We start from the raw sequence: 26,857 nt of genomic DNA, 5'->3' as shown, positions 1-26,857 counted from the left end.
CAGGTAAGTATATGTCATGAATTTCCTTATTTAATTTATTATTATTATTATTATTTATTTATAATGTAATTTGACCCTAAATGCAGAAAAATACAATTTTTCCCCCAAATATCACTAAGGACTTTTACACAAATCAATCCATGTTTGCTCCTCGTACACTAGAGGGCAGTGTTGTTACACTGAATGGAAGTCCAGTGAAGCCCAAAGACTGACTCATTTCCTCAAGAGAAACTTTATCACATAAAAGGGGGACATTTTTTGAGTCAATACTCAAAGGAAATGCAGCATTTTAGTGAGTTTGAGAGTTCAGACAGAAGTTCCACTGTCCAATTTAGTTCCTTAAGCAGAAAATTGGATTCTCCTACCAGTAATTAACAGTTTGTGCTTCAGCGATCCCACAGTGCAACCACATTTACATCTGACTGAGTGCTGCCTCCACTTTGCTTCAACAATTTGCAGCCAGGGGAAGTTTAGCACTTATGGACCTGTCAAAATCATATATATTAGTATATCTATACATATATATATATATATATATATATATATATATATATACACACACTGACATCCTTCTAATGAGAGCTGGTCATCTGTTATAACTCTTGCAAAAAATAAAAAATAAAATCACATCCACAGTCACATCCACACATGCATGAAAGTGCATTCAACAGGATTTCAAACATCCTACCTTCAGGTCTGAAAAACCTCGCAGTGAACCAGTTTTCCAAATTTCATTTGGGCCCTTTTATTATACCAACACACAAAAATATATTCAATTGCACTTCTCTAATTCTTTTATTTCACAGAATGGCATGTAAATATGCTGGATAAGAAGGACAGAACGGTCAAAACATTCCTCGTTACTTAGAGACACGGAGAGAGGCAGCAAGATGGCGAAGTGTGTTCTTCTTCTGATGATGATGAGGGTGATGATGGTGGTTTATGGCGATGTCACAGTTCAAACTGGAGTGAGCTGCTGAAAACGTGATGATTGGTTGAGGTAATGGGGAGAGCGGCGGAAACACATCACAGTTTGTTTTGCCTCCAGACACGAGTTACGGGGACGTTGTTGAACCTGCCGCTGCGGCTGCTCCTCATGCCCAGATACTGTCTGAGCAGCTGGTTCACACGTTTCTGACTGTTCCATTTGCGGGCAGATTTGCGGACGCCTATGAACCCACCGTAGCGCTTCTGAAGGGGCCTAATGGGTGAGCTGATCAGCTTCCGGTACCCATGACGACCTCTCTGAAAGCCACCGAAGCGTTTGGATAGGATGACGGCCTCGGAGCTGTCATCCTCATCCTCTTCTAGGTGGCTGTCGCTCTCCACGTTCCTCTCCTCCCTCAGCTTCATCCCTTCATCAACCAGACTGAGATCTAAGCCCTGCAGGTCGTCCCCATCCTCAGAGGAGTCCAGCAGTGATGAGTCATAGTGGACACTGCGCTGCTCCACTGGTATCTCATCCTGATCCCCCTCCTGGAAACGCTCTGCGGCCGCCGACTGCAGCAGTCCGCTGTCAGAGTTCAGGTCAAGAGAGGTCAACTCAAGCTCCTCTCCCTTTCTCTTGAACAGAGCGCCCCCCTCAGCAATCAAAGGATGCTGATGCGACAGTGTGACAGCACGTTTACACACCTCCCATGTGAGTGAGTTAGAGATGTGACCCTCACACTCCAACAGACACACCTGTAGATGGAGAAAGAGTGACGTGTTAGTGCAGCTCATATAAGGAGCTTCAAAAATCATCATTAATCATTAGTCAAGGTCTAATAGTTTGGGTTTGGGATGATGTTGTTCTACACATGGCACTGCCACATAGCTGTTAATAGATGGATGGATGGATAGATGGATAGATGGATAGATGGTTTAATAGATGGATGAATGGATGTTTGAATACTTAAATTGATGGATGATATGGATGCCAGGATAATTACTTAGATAGATGGATGGATGCAAGGACGGTTGGTTGGTTGAATGCTTGGATGGATGGTTGGATGGATGAATGATTGGATACTTACTTGGATAATTACTTGGAAATATGGATGAATAGTTGGTTGGTTAAATGCTTAGATGGATGGTTGATAGATGACTTCCCGGATGGATGGATGCTTGGACAGATGGATGGATGAAAGATTGGATCCAATCCAACTTTATTTATAAAGCACTTTAAAAAACAACAGAGTTGGCCAAAGTGCTTGGACACTAAAACTAGAGTAATGTTCTCTCATTTTTTCGTACCAGTTAAAAGCCGAGCAGCTGCGTTTTAAATCAACTGTAGTTGAGCAAGTGAATCCTGGCTAAGCCCTACATAGAGTGCATTACAGTACGGGTACAAGTCGTGATAAAAACCTGGATGTGATGCCGAGAAAGAAATGGTTTCACTTTGGCAAGTTGTCTCAATTGATGTTTGGTTGTTGGAATGCTTGGATGGATGATGGAAGTTAACATAACTTACATAATCATTGACTGTGCATCAAATTTGATCACTTCAGATTCTATCACTTGTTTATGATGATGCTAACAGTTGTATGATAGCAGCCAAATTAGCATTACTCTTAAACATGGGCGGCCACTGGAGATACTTCAAGGGCACACAGGAGGTGTCGCTGCATTGTTGCCTTCATCATTGGGTTAAAATGTGTTATTTTGTGACTTTGTTGCTCTCCTATTGGTGCCAGCTAACTTTGTTGACTTTGGTTTCCAGTCCAAAGTGAGTCACACACAAGTTCAAGGTGGTCCTACTCTCAATTTAAATTGAAATATTATTGAGTTATTAATAAATCACAATGTCTTAATATCAGAATGTATTGTATATATTGCCCATGGTCAGCATATTATTTATGGCACTTTTTTTTTTTTTATACCAACAAGCGTCACCACTGCCGCTTTACAACCAGTCCCAGTCAATTTAACCTGAATGGCATGTGTGTCATGAGAGTTAATGGGAGCTTGTTGGTGCTGTGTTCAGCATATTTAGAAAGTTAACATGCCAATATGAGACGTCCATCATTTGATAAATGTGTCATCTACTTCTGCCGGGTGACTGACAGCAGCAAATTGGAGGAAATTGCAAGTCATTTTGAGGACTCGCGGGTAAATGATTTGCCAACATTATGTTAACATTCTTCTCCCTGATTGGTTCTTCATGCCGTTTTTACTTTTTCTATATCATTGATTGATTGATATATATATAGGGAACATTTTGTCAGTGGTCACTGACTTGCAGTGACGCTTTAATGAACTTCCTGTCTCATCACACACTTGACAGTTTGGCAACTGAACGATCATGGAACTCATGATGGAACCAAAACTTTATGAAGGCAAAGACATATTAGAACATTTGAATTGTTCATTATTATTGTTGTTGTTGCAACATTTTCCAACTTCTTTCATGAAGGATAAATATTTTAGTTTATCTAAAGATAATTCTGCAGTGACCAGTTTGAATTAAGGATAAACTAAAGGGTTTTTATGTGTGGAGTTTGTATGCTCTCCCTGTGCGTGTGTGTGTGTGTGTCGCATCTTGTTTTAACTGATAAGATGTGAATAGCTGTTTGTCTCTGTGTGTTAGCTCTGTGATAGGCAGGTAACCTGCCCAGTGTGTTCAATGTCTCTCGCTCAGTATCAGCCGGGTTTGGCTTCAGTTTCCCCCACAAAGGATAGAACGTATGAAACGTTTATACCATCAATTGCACAAGAACAGAGCATTATATTTCCCCCCTGACAAACTAGGCTACACCTGCCCCATTACAGAAATGTATGCATCCACATCTCCCCTTGCTTGAACTCCAGAGCCCTCTAAGCTGAATTTCAGTTTGAGGAAAAAAAGCGAATCCCATTTACTCGTCAAATTGCGCTCAAACGAGATAAATTGCTGTTGTTATCAGGAAAACCTGCTCACATCAAAGGAACGAGGGGAGAGGAGGTTCTGCTGCAAATTTATCAACGGAAATTAATTATCCATCGTAAATGAAATGAGAACATTGGGGGATTCTCCACTTTAGATCAATGGTGCAATCTAAAGGAGTTCATGAGTGTGTGTGTGTATGGGCACGAAGTCATTGTATTAATATACTAGTGAAGACTACAGGGTGTAAAAGGTTGTGGAAACTGCCAAAACCCTCTAGAGTGAGGTTGCTTCACAGGCTTTTGATTTAATAGCGGAGGTCAGTCAGGGTTGGCCTTTAAATATAACAATAAAGAAGTCTGTGTTCTAGTCTGACTGTCATGAAGACATGAAAGACAAGCCGTCAGTAGAGACACAAGAAAAACTAATTTTAGCCTTTTAACAAAAGACTTACTTTATAAAATCTACACAACATTAAGTCTACAAGTTAAGTTTTGCCACTTTATCTTGGTGTTGGTGTAGACAGCCTTTTCTGACAACGACAAAGTCCCAAGAGAAAATCAGCATTATTTATTTTATCAAGTGGGAACAGAGGAGATACTGGTCTACAGCTGCCTTGTTAAACAACACACTGGAACTTAGTAATGGAGGGAACAAGGTATCAGCAGCTCCTCTGAGCTGTGATGTTAAATCTCAAATGTTCTCTATGAACTTTGGTGCAGGGAGAGGGATAAGTTTATAAAGTGACACAGAGCTTGTTGCACCACTGAATTTCACACACTACTGTTATGTCATGGTTTACGTGGTGTAAACATACAGTAATATTGCCTTGTGCGACAAATGTAGTATAAAGTGGGAATTTTCACAATTGTAGTTGCAAAAAAAAACAAACCGAAGGAAGATGTGTCACTTCCACTACTATAAAAATGACAGTGTAGACCTGCAAGTGTCCTAAGTAAACAATGCTAAACTGCTATGTTCTGGTACTATACAATCCAAATAAACTTACCAATAAACACACCAGGCCAAATGGTTGAGAGTCACAGAGCTACTTCTCAGAAATGTGTAAATAATGACCACAGCAGCACAGATAATTAGTGCAAATGCAAACAAAGGTAATTGACTACTAATACAAGAATTATGTAATCAATTCATCCAGAGGATGGTCTGCTTTATGCATGTGTGCATCTGTAGTCTGAGGCCCTGCATGAATAAATCAATGGGTCCTGCCATTATAACAAACACCAGCAATTTCACACACACGCACACACTTTCCGTCTGGAGTGGCAACAATGGAATTGCTCAGTGGATTCCATCTGTGGCTCAATGGGAAGGCGGCTAACACAATGAAGAGCTGATAAAAATGTGTCAGTCACCAACGTAAGGCCGGGCTGATGATACTGAGCAGCAGTCAATTACGTAGTTCTATTACAACTCCCAAAAAGGTCCCAGCTGTCTTTCTCTGCATCATTATCAGCTAAATTAGCCATCCAGCCGTTATTCATGGAAGACCACAGACTATTTTTTACCCACTGATGTGTCTTGGACTGTTTGGAAATGGGATTGTGTGCCATGCTGCAGATTCATTTTGAATTACTCGAGCTAAGCTCCCATGTAGGTTGGATCACATGTTTGGTCATGTCCTGAAGACGCTAATATTATGAGACAGAATGAATAGGCCCATTAGGAATATGAAGCTATTTATCTCCAAAATGACAACTGTTGAGGAATTCAGGGAAAAGCTTAAGGGTAAAAAAACACACTAAATAAGCTAAACTTTTCTTCTAATATTTGTTTGATGTAAACTGTCCTGATTCTTCTTAAAATGGATCTTCATGTTGCTCTCAGCACCATGAAATAATCTGAGTTTGAATGTGTCCTATTTTTTGAGCCAAAAAGCTCAACAAATGATGGCAAAACATTTTTTAACATCTCACACAGTTGCCAGAATTATGTTATGTTGTGTTTGTACATTTTTGCAAAACACAAAAACCTGAAAAAAACATCTCTGAATCAAAATGATACGACTAATTCACATGTCTACAAACATGCAGATCAACATGATTTAACCACTTTTAAATGAGGCTAATGCAAACCAGGTGATTAGGTTTAGGCACAAATAGCGCCTTTTTATCTTTGTTTTTTTTGTCTGACTTTTTACATTAAAAACACAGCTTTGTAAAGGTCCTGAATCAATAGTGACATAACCTCATCCTAACAATACAACATGACTTCACCTTAAAATGTACTATTTTAAGTGATGGGGACTTTCTTTTTGTCCCCATAATGTGACTATGTAAACAGATTTAGGTCCTCACAGCATGAGTAATACCTGGAACACACACACACACACACACACACTCACCATGGCGTTAAAGGCTTGCAGCAGCTGTTGCTTCTGCTGCTGCTGCAGGAGCAGACCGCAGGCCGCACATTGTCCCTGGCAGTCACTGCGTCCAGGGGTGAAGAGACATGCCAGCAGCACCACCAGGCACCACAGAGGGAACTTCATGGCTCGGAACACCCAGACAGGCAGGGACACACAGGAGCCCAGCAGGAAGAAAACAAGAGTCAGAGTTCAACGGTGGGACAATCTGGGAACTCGTGCCTTCGGGATGTGGCTCCAGTCTACAGGGAGAAAACAGAGTGACGGGAATATTGCGTCAATTCCATTATACAAGGATCATTAGCAGGAGTTAGCTGGTCAGTTAAAGCGTTGGTGGTGGGAGAGTGTTCAGCCAACACTGGGACACGGTCAGTGTAGGTGGGATGATGGAGCGAGAGCACAACCTGAGGCGATAAATGAGAAAATGGGTATTTTCCAGTGGGCAGGAAGCAGCCACTGTAGCCTCCAGGCTCTGTTCACTGATGAAATCATACAGCAAGAGTAGAGATTTGTAAAAATGGATCTGCTTTTACAGAGATTATCTTTTACCATAACACAGGTAATGGCCTATGGCTGCAAGAATTCATGAGGAATCTTTTAAAAAGAAAAAAGGGAGTAAAGGAGGAAAACATATATATATGGGGCGTTAGTATAAATGCTATATGGCTAAACAATTTATTGAAATTTAACCAAAATCATAATATGGCATACTGCAATTTTGAAATCGCAGGAGGTGCAATATTTGTTTAAGCCAAATTACCATTTTTGATTAAATTTTGTCCTGACCTAAACACATCATATTCTACAGACTGAAGAAAACACCTTTGTTTCTCACACATCTGCACAAATAAAATACAGTATTCATTTTAAATGTTACTCAAATGAAAATGAGAATAATTATGTGTAGATTACCATTCCTTCTCACATCACAAATTATATCATAATCCCAATTTCAGTCAAAATAATCACAATTCAATATGTATATAAAATCATTCAGCCCTAAATAAAACCCAAGAATGTTTGGATTTTGACAGCAGACATTGTGAACTGGTGATGTGTGTTCAACTAGAGGAAGATAAATGGATGAATGAATAAACTACAGAGAATACTGTTGCCTCTGGCTGTTGCTGTAAATTTGTGAGGCAGGTGCACAGTGTTTGTTGCTTGACCTCCACTCCCTGACCCCATCTATCCTGTCACCCAGCTCTGTATCATCCATTTACAGAGATAACAATGAAAAAACTGCCCCTCAGAACATCATAGATTGCTTCTGCCGCCACACCAGAAACATTAGCTAAGGTTTCCTGACCAGGACCAAGGTCACCTGACTCTTCAAGCAGCAAAATGCTCCCAGTGTGTTTAGGAGCCTGTTGCTGACTTTGTCTGTGTGCGGCTGTTTCTTGCTTGTAAACACACGCTGCGTCAGAAATAAGTGTCAGTGTATTAACATCACAAGTCGTTAATCCAAAACAATTATCGCAAACTCTCCATATGGCTGATGGGAACTGCAGATTTGTGTGCTAATTCCCTAAGAATTGCACATTTTGATTAGTATTGTGAATATAATCACATATGGATATAATGACACAAGGATTATACTAGCTTAGTGCCACTTTTTTCCAGTGTAGTATGCAACAGTAGTGACAGTAGTTGCACATTCTTTGTAAAGGAATTAAAACCAGTTGACGTATTTCATGACAGTAATAGTCTTAAAGCCTCAGTCTGGTTTAGGATTTTGTTAACAAGTCTTCTTGACATTAATTGTGTCCTTTCAGGAGCTGACGCAGGATAAAATTTTAGATGTTAGAAATCCACGTCCTTACTGATATTTAAATGTAAAAGCAGAGAACATAGCAGAATGCAAAAGTCCTGTAAGAAGATGCTGCTAATTAAAGCATCAACAGTGTTAAGTGGGTATAGTTACTAGTGAAATGTTAACAGTTAACACAATTGACTGGAGCGTTTGTTTATAGCTTCTGGTTTCCAAAGTGTCTCTGGGATGAACCAAATAATTAAACTCCTGTAACATCTTTGTCTCTAGTGTCCATGTAACTATGACCAAATAGCACAAGCTATCACAAGAAACTTACTTAGACATTTATTCATTCATTCATCCATCACATAAGGGTTACGTAGGCCGCTGGAGCCAATCCCAGCGCAGCTGACATAGGACAAAATGCAGGGTACACCCTGGACACATTCACTCACACCTACAGTCAATTTAGAGTGTCCAGTTAACCTCTGCATGGTAACAGTGCTAGCCTCTATTCCGCCGTGTAATTCTACTTACATAGACATTTTAAGGACATTATGAGGCCCATAAAACAAACATATGTACATAGACTGTATTTGCTGCCTACAGATCAAATCACCTTATTAAACAGCTAAAAATCTTAGCAGCTTTTACTGATCTACAGTGTTTTCTCAGTGTCACTGGTTTCAGTCTCAGCAGTCGGACAGAAACTCCATGAAGAACTCCTCAAAAAGGAGGAGGCACAAACAAAATATGAATAGAAAAGCTGCTTGTGAGTGAATAAATACCTCACTAATGTCACAAATGTTTAATACTTTTTCTTTTTAATATGGCAACATCTTTAAACAATATTAATTCATTCAAATCTAAGCCAAAATATGACATCACTAACAGCAGCTTTAAGGATATTTACTTCTAAAAAAAACATTTGTATTTTGAACATGTTGAAATAGCTGTGTATATCCGAAATAGTAATAAGAAAGCTGATGATATTGTATCAACAGCTAACAGTAAAAATGCTTTCAGCGTCGTGTTGACAAATGCAGGTCCAGCACATTCTGTGTTTTCACAGGTTTGATGAAAACAGTGGTGAGTGTCACCAGTCACAGCTAGTAAAAGCACAGCAATCCCACAGTGAGGACCTGGTATTGATGGGAACGTATGTAAAGCTTTGAGTGGGTGTCGTATTGAAAATAAATAAACAACTCAGGTAAAAAACCTGGAACACCGTGACCATTTACCACATTACCACTCGTTGTCAATAGCATAACATTCCAGTCGTGGACTGTGACACTAGTCCTTTTAAAAAAAACGTGTAATTGGCTTTATGGGAAATCATTAGCGGGACGTGTTTGTTCGTCATGCAGAGATGTTTTGTGCAATGCACATTTGCTCGCCTGCTGACTAAGCCCATTTCATATTGTTGTTTTTTTCCCTTAAGTGTCCTTTAGTAAGTAAGTTGAACAAATGAGTGGGAAAAAAACCCCAGCAGAGTGTGAGCGATGGCGTAGGCTCTGGATACGCTCCAGTGTCACAAAGATGAGGCTTTCACACATTCATAATGGACGCTACAGTCAGAGTGTGTTCGTATGAGCAGGCATCTGGGGCCACTATTATCATTAAAGAAGGTTTTGCAATTTCATGTTTTCAGAGCTTTATTATTACATAGTGGATGCCCATTTGTGAACCGTGATACATTCAGATTTCTATATATGAATACTGTGATTAAGCCCTTTAGCTAGAAAAATAAGGACAGCGACGGATTATCTGAGGAGCAACATATCACACAGCCACAAAGCCACAAATTCTACAAAACTGTTCAATTTGAACATACATTTCTGATGATGACTAATACCACACATGTGAGGATGTGACAGTTATTTACCTTGTTCACCCTAATTATCTAAAATAAGACGAATATTAAGTGATAAAATTATTATTAGATATAGGACAGGACCCCCAAGGACCAGGATTGGGAAACACTGGTTTATACAGTATGAACCGCGATCTGAATCACAAGTGACATACAGTATACCAGCCCTCTCATTCGGGTTAGTATGTTTTTGGATTAGCATGTATACATGACATATTTTTAGCCCGATCAAGCTTTTATTCTGATTACTGTAACGGACCACAACTCAAGCTTGTAGCACTTAAATACACAGGTTGCCAGCTGTTGATCAAACACACCAAGCTGCAGGTGTGTTGAATGTTACCAAACCTAAAGAGCCTCACTACCCCTCTCAAAAATGTCTTAAGCAGAGGAGAAGAAAAACAAAGGTCTTCAGTAGAGATGTGTTTTGATGGCTGAAAACAGGAAGCTACAGTCATGTTTAACTAACTAACCAGCTCTATCTCTCTCTCATGCACAATATTGTTGTATATTTAACATGTATATGATTTTACAGCTTGTTATCACCACCTCCTGTCATCATAGAACAGTTATTTTCACATATGTCCTTTAAATATGAATATATATTTTTTTTGTTCTCTAAATCTTTGGTTTATCAATGGAGTTTGCCACCATATTTTATTTCCCCCAGCACGTTAATTCATTAATTTGTACCTTCAGTGGCTTTAATTAGTCGGTTGATTCTTTGAACAAAGCAGTATCGAGCTGCGGCCATCATTTGATGAAGTGGATAAAGAGCAATTTATATCTGTCTGAGTACTCGGGGAATGAGTTCCTATGCTGTCGCCTGCTGCCTTCACTCCTTTAAATGGAAGCCATTATTGTTAGTGAGAAACAATTGACAAGGATATTACGAGTTAATGGGCTACAGTGTCATCAATCTGCAGCCTGGAGATGTTTATAGAGGGTATAATAGTGAGCCGGTTTTAACGATTTATCATTGGTCAGCTTGTTGACACGGATGTGTCTCCATTTGGTCATTGTTTATTTATTATATACCCACTCACATACTGTATGTTTGCACTAGACCAACCCTAACCCAAACAGTGCGGCACACTTAACCCCTCAGTTTCCGGTAATTTATCTCATTAGTGAAACTAATCTGATTTCACTACACTGAATATGTTTAACATAAACTGTCCTTAGATGAGATAGCGCAACCTTATTGTAAGTCGCTTTGGATAAAAGCGTCTGCTAAATGACATGTAATGTAATGTAACATAAAGCACAGAATACTGAATAATAAGTGCTGTGCAAAATCCCTAGGCCACAGTTAGATTATAGTATATTTAATTCTCAATAACTTTATTGGAATACATCCAGAAATAATGGGAAACATGTATGCAATTTTAAAATAACATAAAAACTATTTAGCGTGACCTACGCTTACACTTGAATATTGGCATAACCCTGGCTCATTAAATCTGGAGTTGAACCCTAATTAATGTTAATGGTAAAAACCTGTTTCAACCTCTACAAATATGATATCTGCTGTAAAAAATGTCTACATAAATATTTATATGAAGTGGTGAGTGGAGAGTTGGTACCTAAAAGCAGACCACCGATTCATCACAGTACTTTTACATGACATTAGGAAAAAACAAGACTGTGTACATGTAAACATGTTAGTCAAACTAAATCAAATTTCTCACATTTTTCTTTTGACTAAGACACAATAGTAATTTGATAATGACAGATTATGTCAACTGTAATCCAAGCATGTGAACATCCAGTCAGACCAGAGTTGGGCTCAAGCTGGTGTGGGAGCTCTGTACCTGTACTACAGTTCCCAACCCTGGCTTAAACCCAGAAATGTCAGAAGAAGCTAATACACAGAGCAAAATGTCAACAGCAACAAAACTGTCTGAAGTCCACCTCTTAAGTCTCTATACTGGTGCTTTCTACTGAATCCAGATCCTACATGCATGTGTATCCTAATACACCCGGACTACTGCCACTAACACATTTGACAGGACAGTTTAATTATTCAATGGTACATGAATAATTATTGGTAAATGGTACAGCTCACAGTTAGCTCAACGCTTACGTAAAGCCACACCATGCCATAACAGTATCGTATGTCTGCAGACTGTGAAAAGCAAATTGAAATTTGAGAAATGTCAACCCACAATCCACATGGAACACTGTCAATGGTTGTGGGAGCAGAATAAAAGAAAAATTGCTTCACACAAAATGCAATGAAAACTTTCTACAACTTCCTAAATCCCTAAAGTAATCAGCTTTACCACAGAGTCAAGAGTCAAAGCAAAGTATTAAACCCTGGAATATTCAATAATATTCAAAGTTTTACTAATACTGTATTGTATATTTATGTAAAATGAGAGTTTCTGTCTCTATTTGGTCTTGTTGAACAGATACAACGTAACATTATTTGTAGGCTGCACTAATCATCTGAAAATTAGCTCTGTCAAGCAAAACTATCAGACCTGACTGAGTGTTTGCGTGTATACACAAGGAAGAAGCATTTATCCTATTAAACTATAGAAACAACCGGGTTTTTTTGAACAGAAGATTTTACTTTTTCACAGTTTTTGTGTTTGACATTGAACAAATCACTTCCTGTGTGCAGCTAAAGAAAGTCAGCGGAGATTGAAACTCTGCTATACTGAGAAACACAGAAAGTCGTGTGGGGCCAATAGGCGAAATTTAAAAAGTTACTGCAGTTTTAACTGTAGCCCTGATTAAATGAGGCAGGTTGATTTTTCAATATTTTTTATATTGAATCTGTGTGACACAATGAGCCATGAACATGCACAGTCCTCTCCCTGCTTCACTTCTGTAATGATTCCATTATTCGTGGTCTATTTTAACCACCCTTGACTGTTTGAATTTGCATACTTTTTTAGCTATCTTAAATGTTTCATATCATTTGCATAAACTGACAGAGTTGACTGGGTGCAGGCCAGGGTGAAGGCTGACGTATGATGTATTGTACATAAAAAAAAAGGTGATTGCTATTTGTATGAGGCTTATTCACCGATGCACCAAGACAGCACGAATCATCCTGGAGTCTGGGAAATGATTACAGCACGAGTTGCATGTAAAGCTCTTCTTTATTTATAAATATCCCTGTCCCTTAAAATTAGGGCTGAATGAGTTTAAATAAATATCTAACTGGGATTATTTTCCACAGGAATTGGGATATGATTCACGATATCAGAGGGAATGGTCATTTTTACATATTATTCTCATTCTCATTCAAAAAACGTATTTAAAATGATTATGGTGTGATATTTGTGAGTAACAAAGAGGTTTCCTTCAGTCTGTTGAATAAGATGTGTATGGATCAAGACAGTAATTCATATAAAATTATATTTTTACACACATTTTGGCTTTAATAAATATTGCGCCACATTGTTATTTCAATTCAATGTTTAGCCTTACTCAAAATTAACTCAAAATTCAGACAAATCTTTCCATCATACAGAAATAAAAGACTAGCGCAGGAAATGGTGTATTGTTCTTTCTGTTTTGGAGGGGGAGCATTGATGACTTTTTTTTTTCTTTATTTCACTTTTCTAATTTGGGATATAAATTCGACTGTTTTTGTACTGTCCAGTTTATTGTAAAATACACAAAACAAAAAATGGTCAACAGCCTCTCAGGGCTTTTTAAAAACAAAAAAATAAACGGAAAAAGAACAACTTTGCAAGTTGCATGGAATTTTACTTTGAATAAACTTTTTTTGTCCAACTATATAGAGAAAATAAGGCTTTTTGATGTGATTTTTTTCCCCAACCAATAACAAATGATTATCTTTAAATATATTAATGCAGCGTTTCCCAATCCTATTCATGGTGGACCCCCCGGGCCTGCAGGTTTTAGATGTTTCTCTGCTCTAGCACAGCAGAGTCAAATGGTCAGCTCGTCATCAAGCTCTGCAAAAGCCTGATAACAACCCGCTCATTTGAAGCAGGTGTGTTAGAGCGGGGAAAAATCTAAAGCGCAGGGCAGGGGTTCACGAGGCCCAGGATTGAGAAAACACTGACTTAATGCATTTATTAAAAATATTAATAGTATTATCTTAGGGTGTAATGCTGACGGAGGATAACACTCACCTCTCTGCTGCTCTTCATTATTTCTTCAAGAATGAATTAATAAATTCTGCCCTTGTGTGCTATAAATAGTTTGTTGTTGGATATGAAGGGGAAAGAATTTCTTTTCTGCGTCATGAAGAAGTGTACGTGCATGTGAAAAATGTGGACTGTGAGCAGCGTTCACTCAGTGTGCAGAGTTGTGAAGTGCATTAATAAAGCTAATGGTGGGAGAAATAAGCATTGTCGACTTTAATGAAGGGTGGAGTGAGGGGGGAGGCGGGCAAGGTGTCATGAATACGAGTGAGGGAGAAGAGAAACTCTGCGCTCGTCTCCAACAAAGCTCTCACTCACTCGGTCTCGTCCATTAGTCGTCTGCATGAAGCTGAAAAGCACAAAGAAATCTGCTAATGCATAGATAACCTCGAGGTCTCTCTGTTCCTTTCTTGTTCCGTCCTTTGCATCCACTACCCCTTTCTTGTTGTTCCGTTCTTGCCTCAACACTCAACCTTTTCTCCCTCCTCTCCATCCCTGCATACTTCTCCCTCCTGTTCCCCACATCTGTGAATTACGGCTGAGATATTTTATCTTCAGTGACGCACTGGCAGGTTTCCAGTTGCCTCCAATGCTCAGCAGATCTTAACTTCTCTTCATTACGGCCAAGCTGGAGCGCTGGAGCCACCAATGATGGATGACGTGAAGATGTGGTCACTTTTCAGGGCAGGAAAATGATTAAAATTCATATTTTACCTATTACATCTCATGGGCCATTAACTGCACATGATTCATTCTTTATAATTTGAAGAGATTCATGAGTGTTTTATCGCCTAACTCTCTGTGATTGCTTGTTTAAAATGCGTTGATCTGAGATAATGGACCAATAATGTGTGGTTTCCCAGAGGAAGACAAAAATCGGCCTCATAATATCTATTAGAAATGTATCATTCCTCCAATCTGGTTGTGATTCATTTCTCTGGGCGACTGCAGGGAACAAAATCAGTTAATCTCTGTCCATTTTTGTACTCATGTCTTCTGCTATCTTTTGGTTTGAGAGCTATAATGTGTCATTTAATCTACATTTACAGTACAGCACATGTGCAACATCCTGGATCATCATTGCCTTGTTTGAGCTTCTCCCTTTAGGAGACTTCACAGTGGATCATCTGCCCATGTTTTGCCCTATGCCTCGTGTCCTCTTCTGTTACACCAACAGCCATGAACCTTTTACTGTTTCCAGTGACACCGTTATTGGTGGCCTACACCACTAACCTGAATTATTTGGAAGTAACTACAATGCTACCCGTCTCACAGTGTTGATAGAAAATGATGCGCTATCAACAGAGATACAGGACGACAGATACTAGTTTTTCTATGGCTGATGCCAATGCCAGATTTTAGAAATCAGGGCAGCTGATGGTCCAATTGAATGAAACTCAGATAAATAAACTTTTTGGGTAAAAATAAATAAACTTTTAGTGACTTTAGTGACCAACTCCCTGTGAGTCTTGCTTTCACTATGTTCTCTTGGTCACTGGGGTGAGGTTTTGGTGGAAAAGTGATTATTCAAATTACAGCTCAAAGGAACTACTGCTTTGCTCCTAAACACTTCAGAGAATAGAATTTACCCGTGTATCTGCCACAGCTGAATCAAACAAGGGTGATTATTATGAGACAGCACTAGCTCTGAGGAAAAGTCTCCTTACTGCTGGGTCTTAACAACAGTGACCAGACAGAAAATACTTAAGGGAGATGACAGTTGTCTGTTGTCTCTTTAAAAAGGATTACACTTTTTTGTTAGTCAACAATGTTTTTCTAATACCCATTATCAAAAGTTTTCAAAGTGACCACATTTCTGGGGAGAGTAAAACTCAGACTTGTTATATATCCAGCATTAGGTGACATTTTTATGAGCACTTTTTCCTCTATACTTTTTAATTCTGATATTATACGTGGACAGAAATGCTTATTTTTCTTTGAGGTTACTGGAAATTAATATTTTATGCAATTTTGGAAAAGAAAGGCTCCAGACGTCCCTTTAAGAGGAAATCAAGGTGACACTATAAATCACCCTGACTATAAATAGAGCACATTTTGATGTCATTATTTCCCCTTAAAAATTACATTGGCTTTTTAAATTATGATACCGAAATACGAAAAAGCCATTTCCATACTAAAGGCATTCAAAACATGGCAGCAAAAACTACTCTATATATTCTGCTGCCATGCATGAAGAGAACACATCAATAATAATCGGAATAAAAGAATAAGAGTAAGAATAAGAGACCATGACTTCCTGGTTTGATGCTATCCTGTGTCTGATCCACGTAAACGTGACGTGTTTCCATTTTGATAATAATAACAGAAACGAAAGTCAGAGATGCGGATAAAGTCCATTCTGACTGAATGCTTGATGTTTACAGAACTACAATCTGACCACATAATTTCACGTCCATGAAATTGTAAAACCCCAATATGCAATTTATTGGAATGATGAAATTTTGCACATTTAAACATAGCGAATGAGACTAACCTAGTAAAATAAAGAATTAATAAGTAAGAATTCAAAAGGCATAATAGGCAGGAACTTTTGACATTCACAGATAAATACAATCTTTGATCCATAAAACCATTTCAACTAAAATATGCACCTCATCTGGGCTTTGACCAATTAAAGTGCAATGGAGAACTCAATATACAGGTATCCTGAACATAAGGTTTGCTACTATATCATTTCCTATACTGCAAAGAAACCAGAAACCAGATTTAGACACCAAATGCACTAAACACACGTCAATATCAGACATGAAACAAGTACATCTTTCCGTCAGATCAGGGGAGGATGCTGAGATACCAAAATGCTGAATGTTCAGCTGAAACTCTACTTTCTACTTTTCTTGCAATCCTTCCAACTGTGTTAGCTTTAACTACTTTTCAACACTGCAATTATTACTACTATTACAAAAATCAACACTCCAAAGGTCTGTTAATATTAAATGTGCTACGCCACAGTGACCATGCTTATTCATCTTAAACCATTTACTCTCTTAAAAATCAGTCTCCCTGCAGAATATTGGTGACTCATCAGACCAGCCACTTGACATGAGTTACTGTATCCTCAAAGGTCACCGATTGCCTGCAATTAGACCCAACAAGGAACTAACTCTAAAACACGAACTGTAATTGATTTTTTTTTTTGTTATTCCATTTCCAAACTTGTAATGAGAACATGCTTACATGCTTTAATACAAGCGACGCACCACGTGCTGTAACCCAGATGTGTTGAACTGTTTCCCCCCGTTGCCTTTGATCGTTTAAGTTTTTAATTAACAGATTAGCTGTTTCCTGCATAAATAATTTAGTCTACAAAAAGAAAATAGAGCCCATTATAACTATCCAGAGCCCAATGAGATGCCTTTAAATTGATGGTTCCAAACCTCGACAGTCACAATCTGCAGCGATAAGAGAAACAAAACAGGGAGAGCAGCAAGCCCTTGTATTCTGAAGTCAAAATGTTTGGTTAACTGGCTTGATAATAACTTTCACAATTAATCATTTACTGAAATGAATGTTTGCTTTTAATTACTTTGTCATTTCACTGCCCTGTTCCATATCACAATGACAGATAACGTCACTCTGTTGTGGAGGATTTACACACAGCCACGAATCATTGGTTAAATCCAGTCTGTTCGGGCACTCGTAAAAAAGTTTAGACGACGTCGGGCAGCAGAAGAAGGTGCACTTGAGGATCATGAAATGTGAGAGCATACACTTTGATTTAAGACGCATCCATCACATCTCCACCAGTCTTTGTGACAGTCCCCAATGCTGACCTTTATAAATCAACTACTGCAACTACTGACGTATAACTTAATCATTGGTTTACGGTCTGAATCTCCAATCTGCCTTTCATGTCTGCACTGCAGGGAATTTATATATTTTAAATAATAATAATAAAAAAAAAATATATATATATATGCATACATACATATACATATATATATATGAAGTAAACAGGCCATCAAAACACCAAACTTTGTCAAAAAAAACAACAACTTCGGATGAAAAAATTAAGTTTGAGGGAAATTTAGCAACATTTATCTTTATGTGATAAAAGGTGAGAATCTTTCATCCTCTCACAGTTTGATTCCATTCCAATTTCCTCGGGTCACGGTTTGATAAAAAAATCAATTTTCAATTTGTGATTCAAAACTATTTCCTATGCAGCCTCCAGTTAGCATCAAAACTCAAAAGTTATTTACTTTTGTCCATTGTGGACTATTGTAAAAACATGGCGGTCCAAAATGGAGGCCTCAGTAGAGCTGACTGGGCTCCTTGATATAAATGAAACATGATCATTCTGACGTAATGAGAATCAACAATTCATGCAATCAGGTGATTGTACACCTATAAAAAAGTACATATATTTATTATATCTTTAACTTCAAGTTTCTGAGAACAAAATGTACTTAAACTTAAAGAAATACAAAATACTTGTCTGATTCATTTATAATAATTGGCCAATGTCGATTATTATAAATGTATTAATTGGTCTTTAATGGTCAGCTTCTATTTAGGGCTGCAACAATTATACCATTAATCGATAACTAAATTAATCAACTATTTTGATAATTGATTATCGGTTGAGTGTTTAATAAGGTAATAAAGTTTCACCTTGTTAAATGTGAATATTTTCTGATTTCTTTGATCTATATAACAAATACATGTGTTTGTGGACAGAACAAGACATTTGAGAACATTGTTACTTCCAGGTTTTGGAATCACGTTCAACATTTTCTGACATTTTACAGACCAAACGTACGTGATTTATCAAGAAAATAATGGACAGATGAATCGCTTATGAAAACGAACATTAGTTGCCGCCCTGCTCCTGTTCTGTTCCGTTTCACACAGGTGCCAGACTGTGACAATCATTAATGGAAACCGGTCAAGCTAAAGGGCAATAAAATCAAGCATATGAACAAAAGTGTGATAATGTGCGATTAAAGTAATTGAGATTCCTCTTATGGCCCAAACACTTTGTCTTAATCTCTGCATCTCCATATCTACTAGAAGAATCTCAGTCCATGCAGCTGGATAACTGTGCGCCTTTATCTTGGATTGCTTTTATTCTTTAGGAAATCTTATCTTCTGTAGACTGCAGGGCACAAATTGAGTGGAAAGTGCAGAACATTTCTTCTTCTTACATCACACATCGACCATAACACTCACATAATGCACATTTGGCACGAATGTTGCCATTTATATCTATGGTTGCTTTCTTTGCGAGGCACCATCATATCAGATCAATTGAGCGTATCATTACTACCGTTTTCCTTCAATTGCACTTGCAGGGTTTCTCTTAATTGGGAACATATTTGCACCTGCGGGTAGAGGCGCTCTCCGCAATCATTCGCAGCATCAGGTATGTCCTTCGCTGGGAAAACACGCAAAAGGGCATCTCGTTTAGCTCGCACACAACAGCGTTAATAGCACCAAACAATATTCTCACACGGGTAGACGGCACCACCAAGAGCAAGCAGCGCAGCACAGACACATCGGCTGATAAACAGGATTACATGTGTGTGAGACGCGGTGGGAGATTTGTGCCTTAAGATGGGGGTTGTGTCGTTGGCGGGGGGCATCGATATTGCAGAACAGTGCATTCATGTGAATCTTTGTATTCCTGTCATTCCTCATAAGAATTGATGAAGGTGAGGTTATTTGTTCTTTTTTACACTTCTTCATGACCAGAAATGAAAAAGATGAGCACAGACATGCAGGGATTTTCTTTTCTTGATGCCAAAATCAAACCAAATCACCTACAAATGATGGAAAAAGTGTCATTTATCAAATAATAATAATAATCAGCTTGGACAAGATTAATTCCTGTGCAGTTACTTCCCGCCAGCCTCGGAGTGTATATGGCAGTGTGAGACAACTGACATGGTGTCATCATTCATCGAGTCGCCGTTAAGCAGCGTTGACATCTGCACAAATCCATTGGACACGGAGCCCGAAGGAAAAGGAGTCCAAGCACGACCACAAAAGCCTCTAACTTCTCTAAAGGTGAGGACGGTGAGGCTGAGAAAAGTGATGAAGTGCACAGCATTTGTGCAGGAAGGTGGTGGAAGGAACAGATAAGGGAATAGCTGGTAACTTTTTTTTTTTATTCCTCACTTAGCCATGAATCATGCACTGATCAAGAGGATGATAGAAGCAGTTTTGGAATGAATATTGACAGTGAGGCCAAAAATCCTGTAAACTGTGTAATCACTTCAGTCTTAGTGTAGGCAGCAGAAATCCTAAATCCTTTTGTAACTGATTAGAAAGAGAGCGCTTGTGATTTTCTGGCAAGGACATTTTTTTATTTATTTTTGATAGATAAATTGCTATTTTTTTTTGCCAATTATAGAGCAAATCCTGAAATGGATTAAAAAAATATAGGATTAATTTTCATGGACTCAAACAACCAGTTCTTGAAATATAGATATTTTCAATAAAGAAAGCAAAGCACAAATACCTATATGTGTGTCTTATAAATGATCTTTTTCTTTCTATGTTGAAGGCATTTTAAATAAAAAAATGAATACAAATGTATAACTTTGTACATATTGTGATTGTACTTCCAAAATACTGTGTCTCACTTCATCCTGTGTGAAGCAGTTTCCCCCAACTATGGATTCATTTATCTGCGAGCGGCACATTAACCACCCATTTTCTCCCTCGACTGTGTGGGTATCGTCTTTACTGATAATGGGAAAAGATTATGCACATTCATTACCATTATCATTAAAATCATCATCGTACGTTTAGCATAATAACGCCGTTCAAGCGAATCACTTCTCAAGCCTTTCTTCCCCACTTGTTGGGGTTGACACTGGGGCTTCTTTAAGAAGAATAAAACAGCTTTTGTCACTTTGAAGATTTCTTCATTGACTCGTCTGACACAAGTTACTCTAGGAAAACCATAAATGAGCTATACTGCTTATAGATATTGTCACAGAGAACTTACTCTAAGTTAATAGTATTTGTCATCTTTCCATTTATAATATTACTACAGTGTATATTCTACTGGTAGATCTTTGCCAAATACAAAGCACACCTGAACTGCTTTATCAGCACGATCTGGGACTTTCTCTCTTCTTAATTAAGTAGTTATGTGCGATGTGGGTGATGCTGACGGTGACTGTGGCCACTGGGACACAAATTGAGCAATGGAAAATAATCTACACCAGGTGAGTGAATGTTATTTACAGACCTCGGAGGTCACCATCCAAAAAACACACAGAGTAAGAAAGAGATGAAACAGATATGACAGAGTCTGTTTTTAAAAAAATGGGGAATTAAAGAGTGAGAATCTTCACCATGGTTGTCTTTAAACAACAATATTCCCCCAGGATCTATTAGACATTGGTTTGTGCCCTCAGCTAATTAACCACTTTCACCTCTCTGAGCTGGTGTCTCGTCTTATCTTTTGGTGAACGCAACAATCTCTCTGCACAGGTGGGCTCACACTCACATTAACATACAAAAGTCACTCTTCCCTACCTGTATGTGACGTAAAGATATTCTCGCAGAGTCCTCCTCCTGTAAGAGTCTTGAGTGGTTCAGCTCGTATCCTAAGGGTTTCAACAACTGAACACATGCCTCCTCTGAGGCTTTTTATAATGGCACACCCCTTCCCTCCTGGCTCAACCCTCCACCACCACCTACCCCTCCCTTCCCCTGTACATCACCATTCATGAGAATTAGAGAGAGAGGGAAAGCGAGAGAGAAAGAGAGTTGGAGAGAGGGGTGGATTCCCCCATTCTGTTACGCACAAACCCCCGGACAGACACACAAACCATTGCCCCGTGCTGACGTAGGAGGCGTTGCCTACGCCACCGGTTTCGTCTTCATTGAGCCAACTAATGGGGCTCTAAAAATACGCATCATCCACCATGAGATTGATCCACAGGCCCCGTGTCTAAGGTGTCTGAAAAACCCACAGCCTCAATGCCAAACTGTCTCCAAGGTCACAAAAGGGATGTTTACTCCAAAAATGCAAGTTGGGTACGAGTGAATAAAGCAATGACAGTGGGGATGACAATGGGTCGATGGAGTGGTTTGTGCCGGAGAAGGGGGTAAACAACAAAGCGTTTTTTTGTTAGTGGCTGATGGCACAACTGAATAGGAGACTACATTCTCCCAGTAAATAAAAGAATGAGTAATATAGGACGGGGCAGTCAATGGACAGAGCGGGCAGACAGCAGGTTTTTGTATGACTCATGCAGAAAATTTGGTAATGGAAAAAAAAAAAAAAGCGCCCTTCCCCAAGGTCCTAAGAATTTCTCTATAGTCTACAGACCATAATATATGTCGAGTGTTTGGTTAAGATGATGGTGATTATGTCAAGAACAGTGGAGCAAAAAAGTGAAGACAGAAACAAGTGGGAGATTAAAGTGAGGCTGATGAGAAGGAGAAGTGGAATGAAGATAAGTAAAGCAAGAGAAGCAATGGACTGGCCTTGTTCAAAGTGCTGCTGAGATAATGACCTGAAGTTGGAGTGACAGATGACAGAGAGAGAGAAATGCCATCAAAGGCTCATCATCTGTGCAGTTAATCAAAGCGCAATGGTGTATGGTCAGTATTTATATAGTATAGTGCTTTTCAAATTTTGATGATGGTAGATTCTCCATTCACACTTTGCAAAGAGCAATTTAGGGTGAAGTACCCAAAGAGACAGTGACTGAGCCAAGAACCTTGAGGTTAGAAGACGACACATTCTACCTACCAAGGCCTTATCGACACAGAAACAGATACAATCTTTTTCGTTTTTGTTCTTAATGTCTTCATACACACAAAACCACTCAAAACCACTCAGAAACACTATATGCCAGGTCTGTATGTGGTGCAGAAATTCTGCCACAGAAATACCAATAATGGAGAACACAAGGAGATGTGGGTGGTGACAGCGAACGCAAGATCAGGAGAAAGGGGAGGCTATGACATCATTATTTTCACTGTTTTTCTCAAAAAATAGAATTTTAGGGCTCCCAAAATACTGGTTCCATGTGGATAAAACCACTTCAATTATACTCTTCTTGTGTGTACGGGCCCCAATATACATTATATAATACACAAAGTTTGTTTTTTTAATCTTGTGGGCATCCTTAGCTGAGAAAAATCGATAATGTCCGCTTGAGTAAAAAGTCTGCGTAGGATTCATTAGCAGAGAAACATGAATGTTTGCACCACATTATGTGCCAATCCATCATCTAAATATTCCACAAGACAAGAGAAGGCTTTGCTCCACTGGTGGCACTAAAAGAAAAGTCTGAGGACGAAACAGTCAGATTCATGGCCACTCGTGTGGATAAAGGTTTGAGATGTACAAATACTTACTGTTGTGAGGGAAATAATGACTATGTCTCAAGCGCAGACTTTTTTTGGTCTTGAAGTTTCACTTCAGGCTCAGTAACCTTCTCGTCGTGAGCTGGCGTTAGCATTCGCGCCATGTGAAAGACTAAATGCTGGGCTCTGAACCTGCGTGAGGTCTGATAGTGATGGATGAATTGGGTACATAGACAGAGCCCTCGGTGCTGCTGAGATAAGGCGCTGTGAAGAACAAGCAGCCATGGCCAGGCCTGTCTGTCATTGATATCGCTGCTATCCACTGGGTGTCCACATCAGAGGATGGCCAAGAGGCGGAGATTACCTTGATGACACAGGAGGCCATGCTGAACTTGGCACAACATCACAATAAAACCTTGCAAGTCTTGTTTCGGTATTGATGTTTTGTCATTTTTCTTGTGAAGCCACAAAACCCTGTGAAACTGTTTTTAAATGGCTTGAACAGATTGCAATGATTTCACATAGGCATAATGCCCTTGAAGTTGTTTTTCTTCCTGCTTTCAAACATTGTGTCTTTTTACATGATCACTAAATTAAACTAAATAACTATTTATAGGAATAACCTCTTTTTGAAAATACATTCTTGAAAGCCATCCAGTGATGAAAGAAAAGCTATGAGTGAAGATTTCATCATTCAGTTATTTGACACAAAGCAAACAACTCTATATAGACATTAGTAATGTCATTAATAATGAGGAAAGCCATGATGACATTCAAAAAGTACAGAATATAACAATAACATGTCAGATGATGGTTGGATTCACTCTGATGTGATAAAACGGATTTGTATCAATGTAAACAAAAAAGACACATATCCATACAAGCAATTTAATCTATAATCCCTTTGTCATAAATCATCCGACTTTAGCTGAAATGCCTCGATAAGAGAGAAGCAGCATCTTTATGCACCACTGGAGACTTGAGAGAGAATGGGAGCTTCCATAAAAGCAGAACTTATTTTCCTATCAGAATAAGTGTATTATCTGTCCCAGGATATTTGCTGATAATGAACTCCATTTTCAAAGAGACATAAGCTCGATATGTCCCCAACTCTGCATTTACTGTACAGTCCCCTTTTTTTGGTTCACCACCTGTGACGCCAAGCAATACTTTTTATTTCCTGTTCTAACGACTAGATTGAGGGAACTTTTAGTGACGTAAAAATGCTGACCGGTGGGAGCAGATTCAGCAGGGTTCAGAAAAATAAAAAAAATATATAGAAAGATGTGGGCAAACCTGAGCGGTGTTCGACGCGTCCATTTCAGCTCGGCGTGTCTGCTCTCCATCTGATCCAGCTGAGGTGTTTTAACTTTCTCCCCCACAATGAAACCCAACGATGTGAAACAGGGCAGTGGGGGAAGGAGGATCTCTGCAATGGTTTATGGCAGTGTGGGACTTTCACCTGTCAAGAAGACAATTGATTGTTATTAACAGCCACTGCCAAAGATGAACTTTGGCTGGGAAAGGACTACATTTCCATCTACAAAAGCAGCGTTCATTTTTGCACTGAAGAAGAATTACACACCTGTGCAGAAAATCTGCAGCGTCAACCGCCAAAACATGCCACAGATATTTGATTTCAGAGCACAAGGATTTGGCAGGAAGTATTTCATATTTTTGTACATATCGATCTTGTTGTATAGCCAGCAGCAGTAACCAGGAGGGGGCTTTATTACCAAAAAAAAAGGAAAGAAAGACTGTAGAGAATGTAATGGACAGCATGCAAGCAGCCCGGTGCCAACAGGTTTTTAATGGAAAACCACTGGGTTTACAAAATAAAAGCAGCTTAAGCACTGTAGCAGACAATGTGGCAGAATTTCCAGTGAAAATGTGGCTCACACAGGAGGGAAATGATCTTTTATGACCGACCGGCTGCTGTGAAACTGAGGCGAGGATGCCGAGAATATGTTTACTGATGTTTACTCTTTGTGTGAGGGGAGCTCAGGATAGACCTCAGGATTAAATGCAAGGGTTTTGACCTCAATCAAGGAAATAATTACTGTTGCCCCTCCTGTTGGTGGACTCCATAATTAGCAGGCAAAGCCCCCACAGAGAACACAATTAATCTGAAAAGAGAGGTGATTAAAACTATAATTCCTGGTTGACTCATTGATACGTTTTTGGCGTGCCAGTATACCTTTATTGAATTTGTCGTGAAGTTCTTCATTGCTCCTCTTGCGTGGTTCCCGGAAAAGACTTTCCAACAAATTCTTCATTTTCCTTTTATATTATGCCCAATGTCTGCATCCAGATATCTGTCAAAGCAAGTGAGGGGTGAGATAATTGAATAGAGGGCATTTGCTTCAATATAAAAACAAGTCAACCGTGACTGACTTCATCTTCCTCAAGGAATGAAGAATATTCGTGTTTGGCACCAATGACAAAAGCTATGGATCATATAAGAATGCACACACACACACACGTATATATACCCTTCAATGCTTCTTTCTTTCGGTGTTCATTGCAATGAATCACTGTTTCCTATTTTGTTCTCTCAGAAGAACACACACAAAAAAAAACCTGCTATCTGTCATCACCACTGTTTCCACTCCTCCACCAAAAAACACTCGATCCAACACTGATGTAGCACCCACTCATTTTGTGTGTGTGCAATCTGATCATAAGGTAGTCTTGACTAAAAGGAACTGCAGCAGTACAGAAGCATGGCTGTTTTTGCCCTTGCAGATTTTATTTAATTTATTTTGTAAAATTACTCATACAAAAAAGTGACCCAAATTAGTCAGTGCCACTGTCTCTATTATGATTTTTTTAATGCTCAGCACTAGTGGAAAAAAACACTAACACTAGTAAATTTATAAAACATTCTGTCCTTGCCAATAAATATTCTTTCAGCTTCTCCTTGTAGGGGTCGCCAAAGCAGCTCATCTGCCTCCATCTTGCCCTCTCCCCTATTTCCAATTAATAATCACCTATATAATATTCATGATCAGTATTGATCACAATAATTGTGATTACCATGTAACAGAGACACACTTAAATAGCAAAATAGCAAAGCCACCACTATTCTCTCAGCTATATTATGTCAAGTATAATGCGAGACATAACATTATATTAATGTTTGATAACAATACATTTAATTTTTCCCCAAAACAAAGATTATAGGTTTCAAACAATTGCTTAAACGGAGTTCATATAGTGCAAAGGCCTTTTACATAGCAGCCATTTTAACATGATTTAGCAGGAAAAGCACAGGTGTTACTAATAACAGTAATGATAGTTTAGTTCAGTTTAAACGGAGGGAGAAAAATTAACTTCACCCATCATTATTTGATGCTTTACAACTGTGTCTTTCCTACTGTGACCTTACAAAAGGGCTATTGTACAAATAGCAGCTTGAAAAGTGTTTTCTTACCTTGAAAATTAGCTCTTCGTGCTGGCTTCATGCTCTGCTACCAACCAATCACAACGCGCGACGTAATTCAATTTACAGCCAATCAGGAGGCACGTTCACGCAGAGCGGGACGTTACGAATTCAGACCCGGAAGTGTCTGGC

At 38.9% G+C, this 26,857-nt stretch overlaps 1 protein-coding gene across 2 annotated transcripts; it reads right to left on the bottom strand.

Moving 5' to 3' along the window:
* Positions 1 to 578: 578 nt before the first annotated feature.
* pnocb (prepronociceptin b) lies at positions 579 to 26,756 on the bottom strand. 2 transcript variants are annotated; one of them, XM_058613584.1, is made up of 5 exons: positions 26,717 to 26,756; positions 25,481 to 25,598; positions 24,580 to 24,745; positions 6,210 to 6,472; positions 579 to 1,683 (listed from the first exon to the last, which is right to left on the bottom strand). In XM_058613584.1, the coding sequence occupies exons 4-5, from the start codon at positions 6,354 to 6,356 to the stop codon at positions 1,027 to 1,029; spliced, it is 804 nt and encodes a 267-aa protein (XP_058469567.1). In that variant the 5' UTR covers positions 6,357 to 6,472; positions 24,580 to 24,745; positions 25,481 to 25,598; positions 26,717 to 26,756; the 3' UTR covers positions 579 to 1,026. The 2 variants fall into 2 exon arrangements, with proteins under 2 accessions (XP_058469567.1, XP_058469566.1); XM_058613583.1 differs by lacking the exons at positions 24,580 to 24,745; positions 25,481 to 25,598; positions 26,717 to 26,756 and adding an exon at positions 21,499 to 21,586.
* Between the last annotated feature and the right edge of the window lie 101 nt (positions 26,757 to 26,857).

The sequence above is a fragment of the Solea solea genome, chromosome 17, assembly GCF_958295425.1.
Source record: "Solea solea chromosome 17, fSolSol10.1, whole genome shotgun sequence".
NCBI lineage: Eukaryota > Metazoa > Chordata > Actinopteri > Pleuronectiformes > Soleidae > Solea > Solea solea.
The sequence above is the reverse complement of the archived record's forward strand: the minus strand, read 5'-3'. Positions and strand labels throughout refer to the sequence as shown.

Excerpts from the sequence above, each read along its gene's own strand:
- pnocb (XM_058613584.1), bottom strand. The coding sequence starts at position 6,356 with ATGAAGTTCCCTCTGTGGTGCCTGGTGGTGCTGCTGGCATGTCTCTTC. Across the intron at positions 1,684-6,209 it reads TGCAAGCCTTTAACGCCATG|GTGTGTCTGTTGGAGTGTGA; the intron begins GTGAGTGTGTGT and ends CTCCATCTACAG.